The following is a 21,157-nucleotide window of genomic DNA, read 5'->3' as shown; positions in this document are numbered from 1 at the left end:
GGCTTGTAAAAGGAAAGGTCTCAAAGCAAGGGCAAGTGAAGAGAGGCTTCATAAAAAGAAGACAGAGAGGTATTTCACACACCTGCAGGCTGAAATGACCATAAGAAACAAGGATGGACTATGCAGTCAAGCAGAGTAAAGGATGAAGTCATGGGAGGTGAGCAAAACCCTGGCTGTCTCCTCAACAAGCCTAGCTCTTTGCATTTCTCACCATTTTGGTCTTACCTGCAGGCAGCAGCTGTATCCTGTGGGGAGCTGCACAGCCCTGCCATTGCAGTGGCCACGGAGCTCTCTGACCTCGTCACCTCCAGCGGCGTTTTCACCGGCACGATGGGACGAGGAATTCTGCTCCTTGTGCTTACGGCTCTCTCGTCTCTTCCCAGCAGCGCAGCCTTCTTCTCTCCCTTCCTTGGGATGGAGTCATCAGAGTCATGGGTGTCCTCCTCAGAACCCGTGGCTGACAGGGTTTCGGAGGCTCGCCGCCGCTCGTCACTGGAGGATGCTGAGGAGGAGGCACCTGAGGCCAGCCGGAGGAGGCGGCTCTGTCTCTTCTCCATCACCAGGCGAGCCAGGTCAGGTTGCTTTGCCCTCTTATAAAGCCTTTCTTTGGCTGAGAGTGAAGTTGAAAGGTCTGAGCCAGTGTCCTCCTCAGAGAACAAAATGGGTATCCGACTTCTATACCTGGAGCCCAGCGGCCTCCTGGGGACCTGCTGTGGCGTCTCAAGGAGGGTCTCTGCTTGCTTCAGGTGTTCTGTCGCTGATGCCTCCTTCTCGAGGCCAGGCTCCCTTGTAGCCACCTTGTCAGGCTCTTCCAAATCCAGTGAGAGCGCCACTTTTCCGGAGAGCTCTGGCTTGTCCTCGGGAAGTTTTGGCATGCCGTTGGGAAGGGCCGGCTGCTCCCCCACAGTCTCTGAGGTGGTCTCGACATGATTGGCCGAAAGCGCGCAGCTCTCCGTCTCTGCCCCTTCCAGCCCGGAATGAATGCTTCCATTCTCCACCAGCACCAGGTTGTCCTCCAGCTCCTCCTCAATGATGACCTCCTCGAACTGTCCTGGGGGGCAGTACTCCTCGTGCCGCATCAGCTGCCCGCTGGAAGACATCACGTTCAGGTGTGTCTTCTCAGCAATGTGAACAAATGTGCGCTCGACTTTGGTAAATGGGGAGGAAGCTGTAGCCACTGCCACGGGAGGCTTTGGTTCAGATTTAAGGACTGAGGACAGGGTCCCTGGCTCAGACACGTCCAGCTGGCTCCCCATGGGCTGCGGCCGCTCGCTCTGCGGTGTCAGTGCAGCAAGAGTGCCCAGATCAACTTCTGGAGGTAAGTCTGCAGCCACTGGAGACTTTTTCAGATCACCCGGTGAAAACAGCACTAATGTTTTTGAGCCTTCCTCCAGCTCCAGGTCCCCATCAGCAGTGGATGCTCGACCCTTGGACCCCTTCTGGTCATCAGCCAGGAGTGTGGACGGTGCGCACTCCTGGCTGCGCTCTGTGCTCTTCTGACTTAGGTCGCTGCTGGAATCACTGTGCATGTCAATCTCATTGCCCTCCTCCTCCTCCTCTCCCTCATCCTGTTCATCTTCCTCCTCCTCATAGTCTTCCTCCTCTTCTTCCTCCTCCTCCTCCTCTTTTCCATTCATTTCCAGATAAGGTTCCAGAGGTTTGCAAGGAGCAGTCAAGACAATGTTTGAGAAATCAACCTTCTTTATTCGCTGGGATAACTTAGGCTTTTCCCAGTAGTTGCACATATCTTTTCTGAAGTCCTGGTAAGGCAAACTTAAAGGGACCGCCTTGGGCAGGCCATTCATTTCAAATGACTTCAGCATGTATGCCTGCAGGAAGACAAATGTGACAAAAGAGAGGGTGAGTTAGCGTTCAGACATTTGACACAGAAGACATCAGGACCAACAGCAGCAGGAAGATTCCATGGACAGCATATAATCCATCATGCTTCCAAAATACATGCCTGAGCAGTCATCACTCTATTGTTTGATTCATATAAACCTTAGAAAGGAGAGATTCACAGATACTTATCAACGAAGGAAAAAAAAAATGTTCCAAAGAAGTTCCTTTGTTAGCAGTCTTTAACCTGGACCTAATACAGCCATTTTCAGGCAGCTCCTCAAGATTTTTCATATTTCTCAATCTTCTTCAGCATTTACATTTTTATTTCAGTATTTATATATTCACATAATCACTTCTTCCTTACTGGACCACTTAGCAAGTCTCTTTTATACCCAGGCCACAGTGAACTCAAGGAGCACCTCTGAGCTACATAAGTTTCCCCATCACTTTCCATTACCATCCACCATTGTCCCTGGGGCAGTAACACTTCTAGTGCTACTGTGTTCTCCTGGTGCACCTTCCATCCCCTCTTCTGCTCCCATATCGCTGTAGCAACCCCTCATTCTGTCTCTTACAGGCTTCTGCTTCCACTAAAATCATCAGCAAGTCATGAAAGCTAGCACATAAGATGTCATTATCAGACCCTGGGGTGTCCAACCCAGAGAAGTGAAGGGCAGACAGGACATGTGGTGGGGGCACTGTTTCTCCAGCAGCAGCCTGTGGCAGTAGCAGACTGTGAAATGATTGCAAATGATCCTACAGGAAAACAGGAGCTTGCACACACTTGGCCAAACAAGACCAAAATAAATAGGAAATGCCTGTCAAGCGTGGCCTAATTAACAATCAGTTGCAAATGAAAATCACATCAGCACCACTCTGCAGAATGGATTTAAAACCAAATCGTTTACAGCACACTTCTGTTAGGGCTTGCAAACTGTAACCTCTCCATAAAATCAACCGGTCAATAACGCATCACATGTTCCCCTTGAAAAGTCCTAATCATGAACAGCAGGGCTCCAAACATCTGCGTTTTCCAGCGGCATTCAACAGCGCCAGAGGATATTTAGGCTACGCAACTAAACATGCACCCACTTAACCATGTGAGCTCCAGAGCTGCTAACAGCTATCACATTCACCTGACCATGGGAATAGATTGTTTTATCTCTGCTGAGGACAAAAAGTCCTCAGTGGCTTTTCAGTCCAATGGCACAATTAAATATTGTGCTGAAAATCTTCATGTGGTGAGCCTGAAAAATATAATATTTTTATGCTCCTGTACAACAGAGACATTTCAAATAGGTTGGTGGGCAGCATTAAGCTGTTCTGTGTGGTGGTAAGTTGCTATCCAGTTACTATTTCTTTTCATATCTTATAAATTAAAATACAGGCTGGTTTTGGCAGTACCTCTGGAATTCAAAGTTGCTTCTCTTCTTCCATTAAAGCTGAATCCTGGCCCTGAAGATGGCCCTATATTAGCCTGGTTTGGGCTTTCAGTGACCCACTCTACCTTTTGTATCAGTATGGCAGATGTGGAACTTGGATGGGTAAGAGGCACTTACCACCCTTTGCAAAGGAAATTACCCACATGGCTTCTTCCCTCAGGCATTTCTTGGAAATTAATTAATTCAGCAGCCTAGGATTGGATGATGCATTTTGGCTGGGTTTGTTTTTCCCAAGAAATACAACCACAGTGCTATTCCTAGAATCCTAAACAAACAGATGCACTTCAGTGGGAATGGGACCTGACCAACATCTTGCCTTGTGCTGAGCGTCGCACTGGAAAGAGTTCCACAATCCCAACAACAGTTTCTCTGCTGCGCTACCTTACACCATTTTCTAAATGCTGTGCTTGATGATGCAGATGGACAATTGCTGTTTTTCCTTGTATAGTGAAATATGCATCTGTGTAGACCTTCAAATCTCCTCCCAGCCTTTGGCTTGTGTCATCTCTTCGGCTCTGTGGCCAAGGTAAGCTGAATCCAGCCCTGCAGAACACATCCTATATAGGCCAGAGATATGGTTTCTGCACCCTGCAGTCTGCCCCACCAGCAGCCCTGTCTCCAGAAAACCCCCTTTCCTCAATAGCTTTTCCCTTGCAAGACATCAAAAGCTTTTCTGAAATGAGGTTGCACTAAGCAATAATGTATGACACAGAGCTGGACAGCAGGGTGTTGCTGTAAGAAAAACAGTAGTTATTTATTTCTTTATTTCTTGTGCTCTGGTGCCCCTCTGCTACCATTAAGTCATGCTGTAGTTAACTTTCTAACCCCCATGTACTTCCACCTCTGCAAATTCCTTGCAGCATTTAGTAAATGGACTGCCTTTCTGTCTGTCATTTCAATTTCTCTATGTATGTTCTACTTCCCTGTATGGACATTGCACCCTAAGCACAACAGTGACTGCTTTGCTTCTACCTACCTTTGGGAGACTTGGAATGCTTAACACATTCCCGTAAAGCAGCCCGAGACAGTTGCTGCTTTGCCACTGTACATGCACCACGGAGAAAGTCCAAAGAACACAAATATCCAACTACAAGAAATTCTGCTGAACAAGGTGTTCCCAGTTTGAGCCCCTCACTAGAGAAACTTGGGTCCTGTCTTGACAGTCTTTTGTACTACATAACACCCAGCTGCTCTAGGACAATTCCTCAAAGGCCAGAGAAGAACTTTTCTGCTCTGCTGTATGAATGGGGAGGAACTAAGGGAAGATGTCAGAAGATCGGAAGTGGAGAGGCTTAGCCTATATCTTATAACTGTAGAATGAAAAAGATGTAAGGAATCTCTGAAGATCTTTGCTCCAACCACCCCTCAAAGCAGGAACAGATCTGCCTGTGCTGGGCCACATCCAGCTGAGTTTTTAGTACTCCAAGGATGGAAATCTCACAACCTCTTTGGGATCTTGTCCTAGAGTTTAAGGCTCCTCATGATGAAAAAGGTGGGGGGGTTAAGATCTAATTCCTGTATCTAACTTTCCTTTCATGCAACTTTGGTCCATTACATCTTATCCTTTCATTGTGCACCTCTGAGAAGAGTATGGCATCTCCCTCCATCAGGCAGTTCAAGGAACAAAGAGGATGCCACAGTCAATCCTACTTTTAAGGCAGAACAAACCCAGATCTCTCAGCCTCTCCTCATGTCTTATGTTTCTTGTTCCTGGTCATCCTGGCAGCCCTATGTCAGGTTTACTCTCCTGTGAGCAGGAACTATGCCATGAGCTAAGGTAGCCACATTTTCCTGCCTGTTTGGCCTCAAATGTCCGTTCCACTGACTCTTGACTGGTTGGTCACTTGTCCAGGAATGCCTATGACATTACATGTGTCTGAGCATGTGCTCCCCACAAAGTCTGCACGTTTCACCACTTTAACACTCTGTCTCTTAATGAAACTTGTCTTAGATTATTAACTAAGGTTGACTTGCTTGTGAGTGCTGCCCAAACAAACATTTTAGGACATTACCTACTTTATGCTCAAACCTAGAAACTCCCAGATGGAACTCTGCAGAGTTTTACAACATAAGGCAACAGGGTTGCCAGAGATAGAAATAAAATCTGAAAGAATGTGGGACAGGTCAGGGTCTGCAAAACTTATGAACCTATTAAAAACATCAATACCACTGTCCTCTTCCAAGTTTATGAATGTAAAGGAATGCCCCCTACCAACAGTAGCACTTATGAGGACTGTGTGATGACAGATTTGGAAAAAAGAGGCATCACTTGCATTATAATTCATCAGTGTAGGCAATAAACAAACCAACAGTGGTGTTTCATCATGGATTGTTAATAGTTTTCTGCTAACACTGCAACTTCAACTTCTGCAGCTCCAAACACTGTTGAGATGATGGCACTGCCACAGAGTTGCTCATACTTGGATGACTGCCCTACACATAAAGGACATGCTTTTCATAATTCCCCTCCTTGACCATGTTTTCTTTTCATTATTGCTTGATCTCTTAATGGACTACTGAGGAAAGGAAAATCATAGGAATGATGTAAGTGCACATGAATGTATTAGAATTCTTAATAAGTGAACTGAGATTGTTCCAACAACTCTGTCCCATACACCCAACTGACCTTGTTCACATAGAATGGGGATTCAGTGGGCATGGGTCTCATTGTAATCTATGGCAAAAGGGGCCAGGAGGGGTGGAGACACCACTGGAGTTGGGCTCCCCCTCTTTCAGTGATACCAAAATGAGGTTCTGTGATCTTGAAGAGGATTGGCCTGCCTGTGAAACAGGCAGAACAGATAAAGAGAGGATAGAGTATGATCCTGAGGAGACTTCTCACCTCCCAGATGCAGTTCAGTGACACTGAACTACGGCAGGTACTGCTCAGGAACCTACAGTGATCTGTCTGTCTGGGACGTCTCAGTGGAATTATGAAACAACAGTTCAGCACACTGCCTCTCCCACAGGAAATTCAGACTGGCAATGGCTCACATCTCACAGCCATGATGGTTCAAGACTGGTCCAAGGAGGAAGACATCTGATGGACATTTCACATTCCATAATATCCCCAAGTTAATGCCAAGTTGTCAAATGCTCCAAGGGATTATATTACCAGATGGAAGTTCAGGTCTTGCTTCAAATCCTATGCTGCAGTTAATTCAAGCTTTTGGGTGGACACACAATATTACTCAAAGCACTGTGTGTTCATCTCCCTCAGTCTCCCAGCTCACCAGCTCTTGGGAAATATTAATTATGGATTTCACCAAAACTTGGGAGATCATGTGAAAAAAACCACACAAATCTGACTTCAGGAACTAAGAAAAATATATTTTGAAGTGGCACAAGAACGATACAACCACATGGAACTGCAACATCCCTGAGCCACCATTAATATTTGTGACTAATAGGGAAATGATTGATATGATTTATCATCATCCCCAGGATATGTGTACTAATATACCATAAGGAATGCATATTCCAAGGGTGTGGTGAGTGCCACAATGTGGTGTTTGGTGTTTTTTGACTAACAATGACACCAGGCCTGACATGATTTGTCCAGAGCTAAGCAGACCCTCCTGGGGCACACCAAGTGGCTCAGCAGTGACAGAACATGATCTGCTGAGGGACAGTGTTGCCAACATGCATTGGGATTATTGGCACTTTGTCACCTTTGGAGGAAGCAGCCTCTTACAACAGTGGTGTGTGTGTTTGAATTGAAAGGAAGTCAAAAGACCAACGGCAATACGTCTGTCCTGGGTAATCCAAGAAATATGTCTTGTATTCCATATCCTTCCTATGCCAACTTCCCAAGATTATCACTGTCCCTCTAAAAGACAGGGACAGGCACACTGTGCTCTCTTTCTTATTTCTTCCAGGGCTGCCAAGAGAGCTGTCTGGGGCAGGTTTTCAGAACCAACACAAGGCAGAAGCCCTCTTTTGTTTTCTCTCTGGGCTTTAGAGAATTTCCTAACACTATTTTTCCAGCTCTTCCTATAAGCAATCCCTGTTTCTGGAGCTGGGGAGGATGTTTTCCTTGGACCTTTTCATTGCTGCTGCCCAGGATATCCCAGAAAGTCAGACCCATTCTCTCCACAAGTCTGAGCTGCTGCCCCAGTTCCAGCCACCACTGCTGATGGAACTGCCACTGCCAGGAGAGCCCCTGCTGGGTGGTGCAGAGTGGACAACCTGTCAGCACTGACTTTTGGTTTTGGACAATAAGAGATGGTACTTTCATGTTTTTTGGTTTTGTCCCTGTTCCCTGTTAGTCTCTTTTCAGGGGAAGAGGGAGCTCTGTAATTGTGAAGGCTCCGTCGCTGTGTTGTGGTTTTGCTTTTCTTTGTCCCCTCTCTTGGCCATCTGGTCAGCAGAAGGGGGCTTCTCTGCCAGCTTGTCTTTACCAACAAGGTATTTGTGACAAGTGGACCTGTGGTGGGGTGGGCTCTGGAATCTATTTTCACACCCCAGCTGACAGCATTCCAAAATCAAATGATGTTATATAACCTTACTGGACAAATCAAAGCATTGACTAATGCAACTTGTGTGGCACTGGAGGAAGTCAAGGTACAATTGCAGGCAACATCAAAAATGGCCTTGCAAAACAGGCTAAAATTAGACTTTTATTATGGCCTGAAAATGGAGATTGTGGATGTGTGAGTCCATCTGATGATACCTCCATTCACATACCAAATGTAACTAAGGATCTTTGTGAACAACTAGGTCATATGAAGTATACAGTAAGAGCAAACAGAGATCTCTGATGTAGTATGGAAAATGGACATTAAACAAGCTCCTGCATGAGTTAGGTTTTTCACTTACTGGCTGGCTACAGAGCTTATCACAATCTTTGTTGTAAGTTTTTGTTGTAATTATTACATTTTGTGGATTATTATCAATGATAACCCAGGTAATCATCTGTCAGATATGCATAAGATCTGTATGGATGGAAATGAAAGATGTGGAAGAGGAGGAAAAGGAATCACCCTAGAGAGATACCCCCAAAATCAATTATATGAAGTTAAATTAACCTTACGATCTCCCCTGTGGTCAAGAAAAAGAAATATGCAGTCCATGATGTCCCTCAGTGTGCAATAATGTTATGGCTGTTGACTGTGTGGCTGTGGCCACAGGGTGAATAATGTGCTGAGTTCTAGGTGTTGGTTTCTGTTGGTGACAAATGGATGATGCTGGGCCCCTCACTGACCCTGCACATGGCTCGAGCAAGGTCAAACCACTGGATGTTGTCTGGGGTGAAGTGGAGGCCTCACAGCCCAATATTGTTTCAGTAGCAGCCATCAGCCTCCCCTTCCAGAACAAGATGTGTTATAACTCTGGCCCATTAAGAAGATTAGGATGTGTGCAAAGACTCTCTGGAGCACCACTGACTGCTGCTTTAATGGGTGGAGGAGGACTAAAGTGATTATTTCACGTTTTGTATCAACTTAAAATTCTGACCAAAAGTAGCCAAGACCTTCATTAAGACTTATTTGCATATTAACTTTCACACACCTTAGAATGCAAATGAAGAGAAAAGGGCATGCTTTAAATATATTACAACAGTCACCAAAATCCCATCTATGATGTGATTTGTGATTGTTTCACCCCTTATGAAAGCACCAAAAATTATTGCATAAAAGAAGGGGGGCATTGGGGCAAAGAAAAAGCACCATCCATGAATCTGAATCATGGAAGTTCTTACTTAACTTGGCCAGATCTATAGTATTGATAAATCACATTATTTGTGAATCTGTGATCTGTGAATTTGTGATCAAGTTCTTATTGAACACAATCAGACCCATAGTGTCAAGACCACATTTTCTATGAATGATTTTCTGTGAATCTGTGCCTGTGAAAGCTCTTCTTGAACTCAGCTAGACTTACAGTGCTGAATTGGGAAAAATTAGCAATTGAGCCCAGCCACACCCAGCCCCCTGATCTCTGAGGACCTTCTGGACCCGAGGACAAGTGGGTTTATTTTCTGTCAAAATTTCTATACTCCTAATGAAACACATGGTTCAGAGTGGGCTCAGTGTCCTCCAGAAAAGCCTGCTCTCCTAAGCAGCTCTGCACTGATGTGGGGGAAAGGGAACAGTTTCCTGTATAAGCCTAATAAATTTTCCTTTTTACTTTAGAATTTGGAATTTTTTCTCCCCCATCTCTTGTAAGTGAAAATCAACCAGGTACAGGAAAAAAACCCTCACAATATTTATCTCACATAAATTCAGGAAATGATGTGCTTCTTCTATCTACTGTTCTGTTTCAGACCATGCTCTAAACCATGGCATCACTGGACCCTTTGGCAGAGCCTGACAGATCTACACATGATGTACACATCTGCCGCACACTCAGGGGCAAACTAAAACACACTTTGAAGCACGGAGAAGATAAGCTTTGGACCTTGCTAAGGACAGACTCAGAAGAATCCTGCCTGACCCTCCATAGAATTCTCAGGAGAAAAGGGGACTCACACACTGTACAACCCTCTGAGACCACAGCCTTATGCAGGCTCTTCCTCCCACACCATCACAAACTGCTTTCTGCCTTTGAGGCGCTGGAGTCTTGTGATTCTTCTGCATGAGGGCAATTTCCACCACCTTTTCCACAGGTTCCAGAGCCCCCACATGCTTGAATTGAAATCACAGTGTGGCCTTCCAAAAGTACATAAAACACATCTCTAACAGTCTTTGTTTCTATTCCCAGATGTGTCTTAACTTCAAGTTTTTAGTGATTACACGTGTAACCAATAATGGAACTCACTGTTCTACCAGACTTCTTTGCGCAGTGCTCCCACCTACCCAAGGATGAGAAGGGGACACCTTCCCAGAGCAAAGAAGTAAAAAAGAAAGCAAATAAAAACCCCAGCCATCAACAAGATGCTGCCTTTGATTCTTTAATAAGGTTTTGGTAGTATACAAGCTTTTTTTTTTTTTTTGTTTGTTTGTTTTTTTCTTTTTCTTTTTTTTTTTTTTTTTCCCGATTGTCTAGATTAACATACATGGATTTAAAAAAGGCACAAAATCCATTGCACAGCTTCTTTTTCATTTGTTTTTGATGACATTGCCGGTTCATTGTGGTTTCAAGTGTAGGATTTTACAGTACTCTGCAGCATTTACAGCATGATCTACATACAGGTAATCAATGCATGCTTTTATACAGGAGACAGAATTCAAATTCTCTCTCAGTATTTCTATATACACAATAATACAGTCTTTTTCTTCTGAAAAAAAAGCTTTAAATTGGTCTTGCATGCTTGGTATACCAGAAGAATTAGTGCAAGCATATATTACAGTGTTATTGCAGTACAAAAAGGGGTTGACCTTAGGCTCTAAAGGGATTAGATAAGGAAGAATAAAAAGACTCGAGGAAAACAAGCTTTGGATCCCTTTAGTCAACTATGTCCTTCCAAACGGATCCCTACACAGTACTGCCTTTAAAGCTACAGCAGGCTGCGTCCCCTCCATCTCCCTGCTGCCTTCCCCCTGAGACGAACTTCCACAGTATCTGCAAACCTTCTGTCCCTAGCAGTCCATGAGGACTCCTGGCAGCTTGAGGAATCCCTTCTGCTGCACCTCTTAATACTGGAGACCTGCTTGAAGGGGACTGCTCTGAGATCCACTGCTTCAAGCAAACTCAGGTCCCAGCAGATGGAGTTTCTCAAGCAAACCAGTAAGCACAACAGGTTACCTACAGCTTTTGTCTCCTCTCAGTAGCAAAGACCACAGAAACACATATTCACTTCCTACTCAAGTTGTAGTTAGTTGAATATGGTTTGGACTCTCCTGCTTAGCAGCAACAGAAGTCTAACAGGTGACACAAGGTAATGCAAAGGAAGGATATGCTGGTCCCTGAGATTCTTCATGGGAGCTGAAAAGTCTGAGAAGCAGAAATCAAGTTCTCAACACGACGTTAATTGTTCCACTGGGAATGGGAAGAGGCCTTAGTCCTGAGAGATGCAGATGGCACGCAGACAGCAAGAGCTGTAGTCCAGTCTTCCCTGTAACAGCTTTTATTTGGATACTATCAGGACCTTAGCATATCCTGGAAGTGACATTATCCTCTGCCAACATAGACTAAGCTTGATCGGGACTGGGAGATCTGGCAGGATTGGCAAGTGTGTGGAAAAAACCTAGAATCTGAGTTTCTGAAGCAGCTCTTTCTTCAAACCAGTATCAGATGAGGTAAAAGTAGCAGGGGTCTTAGAGCTGCCATGCTTACTTGCAGGATCTCTGTGTTCCAAGAATCAGCACCATAAATGTTAGAGATGTTCTTCTATCCAGCATCTTACCATCAACGCTCCACAGCCTTTTTCTTCATTCTTTTTACCAAGGTGAATAGGACAATCAAGCCCTGTGCTGGATAAGTGCTCTGCTCCTCCCTGTTTGTGCTTTCATGTGTTAGGTTTGTGCCAGTTTTCCTAGCGTCTTGGATGGAAGCAAAAGCTCTGTAAAGGTGGAATGCCTGCCACTCAGATTCCCAACTCTGTACCCACCAGTGTCTCCAGAGAGAGCCAATGCAGAGCTCCCTGTCTGAGCAGGCATGGGGACCACTTCATTTTTATCACTCATTGGAGACTCGGGAAATAGTGAGTGAAGTGGAAGGAAATGATAATCCAAAAATTCCTCTAGTCCCTAACTGTAAAGGCAACTTAATAGCAGCAAGAAAGAAGAATAATAATAATATTTTGAAAGCTAAACATCTTCCTAAGTCATAAAAATAACCAGAAGTCAGCTGTGCTGAGTAAGAACCTGATCTGGTAGGGGTTTTCTAGGAAGGACCAAGCTGAAGGGGGAAGAGTCCCAGGGAAATCCTCCTTGTCTGACTTGTTCAGAGGAAATTTGCCATTACTGTGTTTCATGTTGCCAGATAATTAGTTGCACTCGTAATTAAACTGAAAAATTTGTTGGAGTTGTTGGAGGAAACCCTGGGGATTTTTACGAGGCAAGTGCACTAGATGAGGTAACTCATTGAACCACTTTGCATATGAAAAAATAAAACCTCCAAACATAAAGCAATTTTCTTTTTGAACACTAGAAGACATGCAAGTGAATGTAAAATGGGGATTGCTTGCAAACCCCAGGTTACATGATTAGCAGCTTGTTCAAAATGTACATTCATTGTAACATCATTTTTTTTCAATGTCAGGTGTGATATAAAGAAGTTGCAATACAGCAAATAACACTTAAAAACATTTCCCAGAAATTAATCTTTGCGCTGTCCTCTGGAACTGCCGATGCAGGTTTGTGTTATAGTGACCCAAACACAAAACACGTGGCATAAAAACGCAACAAAAAGCAAGGTAGTGCCACAATGGTCAGCCATTTTGTGTTTTATTTCATATTTTAGTATTACCCAAAATAGGTGTTTGCATACTATAAATTATGTCCCAAGTGCCAGCACTGTTCTCATCACCGGAATACTCTGCCACCGGCTGACAGCATAAGGAGAGATATGTATTTATGTCACAACACGCTGAATGAAGAGACCTGGCCTGGGCCAGGTTGCTGAAGTCAGACCTGCAGCATGCAGAGGCCAGGTGTACCACCTGAACCAGACACCATAAAGATACTTTCTGTAAGTGGCTGAGACTTGTTCTTTGCAACAGCCTCTTCAGCATTTGGGGGTGTGCAAAGTGGCCCAGAAACTCTTCTGTAAGGCAGGACCACGCGTGACCGCTCACACGCCACGTGTGGGTCATGCGTGTGCATCCACACAAACACACCAACCATCAGAAATGGAAGCTCCAGCACAAAGCATCCCAACACCATCCTGGGGACAACAGTGAAATCAGGAAGCACATCTGGCTTACTTTGGTCAGCCTCTCCAGAAATTATTTTCTCTTCTAGTCACTCTGGGGTGAGCAGGCAACTACAGGGAAATAGATCGAGAGAAAGGTACCCCATGTTCTCCAGCTGAGAAATAACTGAGGCAATTTTTTCACAATAAACTCTAACAGGATTTTAGGGGTTTGCAAATTATCCATGATTTTAGAAGCTTCAGACCTTGTCTGCTAGGAAATGCAATTTTGTTTTTTTCAGCTAGCCTCTTGCAGCCCATCTGTAACTACCAAGCAGAGCTAGGCAGATATACGATAGCTATCTCCAAATTGTTCTTTCCCCTTTTTACCAAAGGGAAACAAGAAAACCAAAAATAAAAATAAAAGCTTCTCTTTTGAATAGACTGGGATAAAAGAGCCCTTTCTTATTCAATGCGAAAGTAGCAAAATGGTCTCAGCTTCAGGTAAAGTTCTGAGAGTGTCATGAATAAATCTCTAATGACAACCATTAATAAAATGTGTCATTCATATAACCCAGCAATTGACAATATAAATAAATTCAGTCCTTACTGACTGAACTGCGTCAGTTACTATGTGGCTGTAATACAAATGCAACTGGATACCACAGAGTCTCCCATCTAGCCTAAGGAGGAGATGCCAGACCCACCAGACAAACATGGTTGGTATCTGTCACCAATCCCCCCAGATAAGCAGTAGAAAATCTTCTATTTTCAAGAATAATCTTGTGCTGCTGCCAAGCTCTTAAAGGTTCCACATATACCTATCACAGAAGATCAATGGCAGTGTGAGAGGGAACGGTATTAGAAAACAGGAAAAGGACTGAACACATCTTTCCCTGCTTTCTGACCTTTAATCTCACAGTGCATCCTATTTTTGAGCTATTTTACAAGAGAAGAGTGAACTAGCAATGGTTGTATTTTCCTGCCTTAATTTATTTACACAGGATCACAGCACCAGATTCAAATAGTGCATTTTTCCACAAGAGAGCAAGGGAAGTTCCTGGTGACTTGCAGTCAAAGAAATGCCTCAGTGATATTTGTTGTATTTGGTATGTAAGTCCCACCCACTGTCCTGACAATTTACAGATTATGAAAAAATATTCAGCCTCCTGAAATTCCCTTTATGCAACCAAACATCTGGCTTCATCCCAACATGTTCTGAAAAGGCCTTTTTTGCTGCTGACTTCCCCATGTCAAACAGCAGGGAAGTGACTCATATAATCAAAAAATAAAGCACTTGGGGATCTTTAGAGTTTAAGAGCCCATAAGAAAGTATGAATACCACAAATGTTGTTTCTGAATAAACTCTGGAAAGGCTAAACTGTGGTGTTTTCTCACAGACTGCAGAAGGGTCTTTCTGACTGCAGAAGGTTTCTACTACAAAGCAAATGACCAAGACTCTCAAAAGAGGCTGCACACAGTGAGGCAAAGTAGTCAGTGGCAAAGATGGTATCAAAGCCTGGTAATGCTACTGAAACAAAAGACAAATGAGGTAGATAAACACTCCAAAGTGTCTTCTTTGAAAGAAATGTTTGAAGAACAGAGCAGTGTCCCAACTGACACTTGGTTTGTTTCTCATCTCAAGTGCTCACAGCCTAGGTGAGTCAGAAGAGGTGTGTGTTCACCCGCTTTAGAGCCACTTTTGGAAAAGAAACTGAAAAAGGAAAAGCTACTGAAGAGCCACTCAACCTCTTCACCCATGAATGGGCTGGGGAAGGTGCTGAAAACACCTTTGCTTTTTATGGCTGATCAGTTCAAGAAACAGGCCTCTTTCCAGAGGTTTTGTATCTAAAAAATGTAGCAAAAAGGAAAAACAATTGTTGACTAGTTCTCTAAGGCATGCTGCCTTCTTGTGTAACACCTGGGTCTGGCTGCTGCAGAAGCAGCTGGGGAGAGCTAGGTGTCAAATGGAATTGCACAAGAAACAAAGAGCTTGTGTAAAATAAGATGCTTTGGTGGTATAATGGCAGTGGCACAGGCTTGATCAGGGAAGAACAGTCGTTATATGTGGCAAAGTAAAGAACATCAATCCCCAAGAAAGAATCTACCAGTCTGTGATACCTCCAGTTTAAGACAGGCAACAGGAATAACCACTGGTGTGTTAAAGTTTACAGTTAATGAAGAGTGTCAGCTCTCTTGCACTTATAATTGCCCTCTCCCAGCTGCTTTAAATACCCTATTTGATTTGAAACCTCCCCACTCTCCCAACTCCCAGGTTGTAGAATGGGGACAGTTAATTTGCCAGCCCAGAAAACATCCATCTGGAAGAACTTGAAGAGTTTGCAACTGGAGTTGCAACATTTTCTCACTTACAGAGACTAGGCACTAATTTAAGTGGAACTTAGAGACATGCTCACAATAACAGGAGTGGTGTTCAGCCAGCTATGTACATGGTTTGCAAATGCAGATGGTACCTGTGTCTTAAGGGAAAGAACATTGCCAGCTGTCTAAATTTAGCTGCTGAGGCAGACAATAACTGGGGGGAGCTTGCTAAGTTCTAAGGATTCCAGGACTTGAAACTCATGCAACTGCCCTGAAAATGGAATGTATCTTCCATTCTCATTTTTGAAATAATGCAACTTTTAAATAGTGTGATCATCACACAGATTCCATGTAGAGCTGAGATTGCTCCAGTTGCCAAAACGTACCATTTTTTTCTTAATTTCCTCCAAGAAAGTCAGAGGGAGGGAAGGAGCAGCCCTTGGCTGCTCAAAGTGCTATAAGGATTGTATGGGGCACCATGAGCTATGCAATGCACAAGAAACCAGTGCCAGAGACATGCTCTGCAGGTTCTTGGGAATGGGCAAAGGCAGAAGGTAGTGCAGGTATCCAGGGATGCAATAAGGATGCGGGGGATAAGATTCCATGAATGGCACTGGAGGTAAACCACGGTGTTGACCAATGTGTGGAGGGGGACACACACAGGTAACCAAGGTAGAGCAAAAATATTTTGTCATATGGGAAGAGATGGGAGAGGCAAACTGGAACAAAGAGGCAACCAGATCTAAGAGAACTTCTTAGTGAGGTGACAGTGAGGGGGTTCTGCACGGGAAGTCTACCAGCAGGTTGGGGCTATAGCTAACTGCTGCTGTTCTTCCATCTAGATTAAGATTTGAACAGAAGCTGGGTGGCAGCTTCTGAGCAATGTCTCTGCTTACAGAGCAATGATGAGATCCCAGAGAACATCAGCTGCCTTATCTCAATCTAGCCTGGAGGTCACTGTCCAAGTACAGCTTCTCCATCCTGGGAAGGGGAGGTCATTGGCTGCCATTCAGCCCAACAAACACAACTTCTGAACAAGCTTTTCCCTTTCAGAACAACAGTCCTGCAGCAGCCTTGACCACCACAATGCCCAAGGTTCAGACACACAAGAAAGAGAAGGAGTGGTAGGACAGGAGTGACTTCATCATGAAGAGGTAGCATAAGGATGGGGTTACATCACCCATATGGCTGTTTTACAGGGCATTTCTATCTTACTTTGTCATCACTGCAACAAAAGAGACTTTAAATAGTGAAAGAGGTGATGCACTGTAACTCTTTCACATGCCTGGCCCCCAACAGTAGTAAAAAAGATGGGAATGGTGACAAGGTCAGGCTCACACCAGGGACTTTATCATCATGGGGGTATCAAGAGGATACTCCTAATGAAAACTGGCATCTGCAGAACTGCACCTGTGTCAGTGCAACCTATGTTCAGTCAACCCCCTCCCACCAGAACAGTCTCCCCTGAAAGTGAATGCGTGCTGGCATAACCACATTTACCCAGTGTAGCTTAACCCAAGCATTTACAGTAACATTTTCACAGAAATCATATCTCATTAGCTCCTTCCTGAGGGAAGGAGGCTGAGAACAATAAATTGGAAACATCTCACATTCTGCATAGAAAGAAAGTGAAAGGAGCCAAGAGGCCAAGATATAAAAAGATGGCTTTTATATGTATATACAAGTGATGAACATTTGCTCACTGAAGTAGATCATGAGATCCCAGCAACAGCTTCCTGTCCTGATGCCAATGATCTCTGTGAGGGAGTGGCAAATGCTCATTTCCAGTTTGGATTCTGAGGAGAACGAGTGTTATGTACAATGCGAAGTAAAAGAAGAGTATCTCCCTCAGGATGCAAATCCCATTCTTGGACCCTTCTGATGAACACAATTTGCCTAAGAGTCTGATGCTGAAAGGGAATTTTATTTCACTAGTGTTGTTTCCCACTGGCTTATTCCATCTGAAGAACTAAAAAAACCTTACCAATCATGAAAGGACAAATAACTAGGGCAACCAACTTTTCAGCCCACAGCCCCATGATCAATTTTCATGTCAACAGCCTTCCATCAGTTGGGTTTTTTGCCAACTGATTTTGGACATATTTACATTTATAATTGCAGTCATTATAAATTAAATACAATAAATAAATGCAATATAAATGTAATCTACAGAAGTTTTTTTTTAGAATTGCACTGCAACTAGTTTCAATATTAATTTATTACATTTCCATATATATAAAAAGACCTCTTTTCACATTTCTTTAATTTGCCAACTGTTCCTCAACAATATGTAGATTCCATAGTAATTAATACAGCATTAGATGAAGATGTTAAAAAACCCCTTTGACTATTTTTAATACTTTTTGCATAATACTTTAACATCAGGATTCCAGCCATTAGCACCAATTAATTTGTTCAGAATTAAATTGTAAAAGACATTGATCATGAAATAAGACTTCCCATAAAACCCAGGTGACAGTAACATGTCCAATTATTTTGGTATAGAGCCCAAATTTGATGGTTGAACAGGATTAGTTTAGAAACCAATATCCCATCTTACAGAGACTGAACAGAAAAGAATTCAATGCCTTTAATAATGAATTTCAGTGGTTTACCACACACCTATGTCTTTAAAATGAGCATCTTCCTTCTAGGTTTACCTTTGCTATTTTATCTTCCAGCACTTACACTCATATCTTTGCCTGGCAGGTTAAAACCCTGCTTGCTCTATTTAGGCAGACACCTAACAGCAATCATGTCACTTTTTAGTTTTGTATTTACTGACAGACTGCATTTCTTCCAGCTTATTCTACAAGACAGGTTTTATAGAAGCGTTCTTGTATCACTTCTCTTTTAGGTTTTGAAAATCTTTTACAAAAATTTCCATATAAGACTTGGATAAGACTGGTAGTGATCTCACCACCACAAAAGACCTCCCTCTGATCATATCTTCCATTTTCCCACTGATACACTGAAGAAGAATGTATTTATGCTTTTTTTTTTCTGCAGCAGCATAGTGAGAACTTCGATGCAGCTAATTACTTCATCTAACTGCCACCTCATTTTGGGAGACAGCACCTCCCAGGGCACAGTTTCTCTCATTCTGTACATGTGACTTACATCTTTTATACTCCAAACATGACCTTGTCCCTGTGTGGATGCAATCATTACTTTGAACGCAAGCAATTTATCAAGCAATTCAGATCCTTCTGCAGAGCCGGTCTGTCAGTAGTGTTTTATCAAACCACCCACCTTCTGTCACTGCAAACCTCCTCAGTGATTTCTTTGTTCTTCTTGACAGTCACTAAAGGCATGGAATAGTGCTCAGCTAAGGGCAGGAGGTCAGGAGTCCTAATGAGAAACAGCCCCTCTTGTAAGAGATAGCAACATATAAACATATTTTGTTTGTCTAGTTGGTTTTCAATTTATTAATAATTTTAACTGGAAGTCTTACTGAAGTCTATGTAAATAAACCATCTTTGTAAATCAGATTTTTGAACTTAGAAGAGCACTATCAAGTTTATGTGAGTAGTGTTAGACAGATTACTGACCTTTGAAATTTATGTATGGAGATACTTATTGGCTAGTCATTGTTTCTGTCTGAACGCAAGGCTTAGAGTTTATCAATAACCAATTATCTAATTTGTTCCATTTTCTGACTAGCAAAACTAAAAATTGCTTGCTTTTATTTAAAAATAGAACAAGAGTAATTTTAATTCCTAAAATTGACCTTGAAAAGTGAGCATCAGTGTTTTGGATACTATGAATAAAAAATGTTAAGAGTTATTGATTTAAGTCTAGTGCTTTCACAAATTCCATTTTTTCTGGAATCTGTTCTTCCATTAAAGACTCTATTGAAGACGGGAAAAAAATAACATTGGAGCACAGTCTGCTTAAGGAAATCATCCTTTCTCATGTCACTTTGAGAAGAGCAAAGCCTTGCTCTTTCTGGTATCTCTGCTTGACAAGGGAACCGACAAATAGCATTAGGCTAGTGGTTAATTCAACCCAAGTATTTTTGGCAATGCCCAATACCTTTTTAAAAAATAAATCTCATGAAAAAATTGCAGATAAAAATTTTGTCTGAACAGTAAACTGTCCTGTTCGCACAGGTTCTTGGGGAAAATCAAAAGAAAATTGATCTGATGCAAGATCTGATGCATGATGATTGAAACTGATGCAAGAATGACTGTGGGAAGAGGCTGGTCATACCTGGGCCGAATCTTCTCAAGAAGGGTGTGTTACCTCCCCCATCTCCATCCCTGCATCCCCCAGGATGTTCTGTCAGCATGTCAGCCTGTCAGGCCATGTCCTGCAGCATGCAGACACACTGGGCCAGGTTATAGGAACTTCAGAAAGCACCTCCTGTCTGGGGCTGCACTATCCAGTCTTGCTTATGGGAGAGTGAATCTAATATTAAGGGAGCCTCAGGTAGGGCAGATGTACCTACAGAAAGCACTGCTTGGGAGGAATTGTTCCTTGTAAGTCCACTGGAAACACCCTACTTATGCAGTGATACCTCCATGTCACAACTTCCAACACCCATGCTTACTCCAACCCGTTTTCACATCTGTCTGAGCTTTCTGAATGTTTTCTTGCCTGTACCTATGCTTGTATATTTTCTGAACAGTATTTTACTTTGGACTTGCACTTCCCTAGAGCCCTGAGCATCAGCAATGACCCCTTCTCCCTTCACCTTAACATCCATACTGCCCGTTCTCCCAGAAGATGAGACCAAAGGCTCATGGCAATAGAAGACAGTTACTACATTCATTTAACTACAGAAAGTCTTCACACAGTCTGCTGTTTTACACTGCAGCTCTACTGAAAAGGGCACTATATTTCTGTGAACACAGGGAATAAGGATACTTATGGCAATTTAAATTAACTTTGAACTCCCTTCTCTTTTGAGATTCACAGTTTTAGCAAAGGGTTTCATGGGCTCTGTATACCAGGAGCTGAGGCCACTTTATTTCTCAAATGAGATCTGTTATCACAGGCATTTCCAAGCAAGGCCAAGAAGCAGGACTGCTCTGCCATTGAAAAGCTGCAGTTACTTAGAATTTCTCGAATTTAAAAACAGCGTAATATACAGCTGGATCAGTAAGAAAATCTTTGCTATCCAACTTGACAGTCAGTGCCTCTGGGGGCAGGTAGGAAAATTTGGAGCAGCTTAGGAGTGGAGAGCAGGCAAACAGTCCCACTGTCATGTGACAGAGGCACAGCCAGAGACAGAAATGTGTGGTCACTGTATGGAAACCAAACTGCAACAAAAGCAAGGGCATTTCCAAAGCCAAAGCAACAAAGAGATACATGATTGTAACTCCACAAGAGGGACAAACCTGAGGTCCTGCCTCAGGTGAGCTTTGAGTGGGAGTCTGCCTATACCTAGATGGAGTAAAAGTGCCTACAGATTCAGCCCAGTGTAAGACACCAACAGAGATGCTTGAACCCATTTGCTGAGGAAGGTAACGCTTGCTGATACCTCCACAGTCTCTCCATTCCAGTCATAACTTGACAATATTTGTTGTTCAATTGCATGTGTTCAGTGAGGCAGCCCTGCACTTCCTACCCCGAGGCTGCAGGACGCGTGAGCGGGTTTTTCAGATGAGCCCTGGCATCCACCTCTTTCACACACCACACGTTCACCATCTGCGTTCTCATCTTCGGCCTTGCTGCCGCCCCTCGCTCAGGCTGCTGGGAGGTTTAGAAAGGCAGATGTTTTCAGTCTCTGTGGGATCTGGTTGCAGGGGCTTTGGAAGTTACAGTACCTTAGGCCAGTGTTGTCTGGGATTCAATATTGCATTAAGTGGTGACAC

General features: G+C 43.4%; 1 protein-coding gene across 6 annotated transcripts in view; it reads right to left on the bottom strand.

Annotated features, from left to right (window-relative positions):
- Positions 1-21,157, bottom strand: part of TTBK1 (tau tubulin kinase 1) — a 103,283-nt gene that overhangs the window by 7,501 nt on the left and 74,625 nt on the right. For all 6 annotated transcript variants that reach the window (XM_086871672.1, XM_086871697.1, XM_086871681.1 and 3 more), the window contains one exon: positions 226-1,829. In XM_086871672.1, coding sequence (XP_086727798.1) covers positions 226-1,829 — 1,604 coding nt within the window. The remainder of the gene's footprint in view (positions 1-225; positions 1,830-21,157) is intronic.

The sequence above is a fragment of the Cyanistes caeruleus genome, chromosome 2, assembly GCF_971803275.1.
Source record: "Cyanistes caeruleus chromosome 2, bCyaCae1.hap1.1, whole genome shotgun sequence".
Classification (NCBI taxonomy): domain Eukaryota; kingdom Metazoa; phylum Chordata; class Aves; order Passeriformes; family Paridae; genus Cyanistes; species Cyanistes caeruleus.
This window is presented reverse-complemented; position numbering and strand designations above follow the sequence as displayed.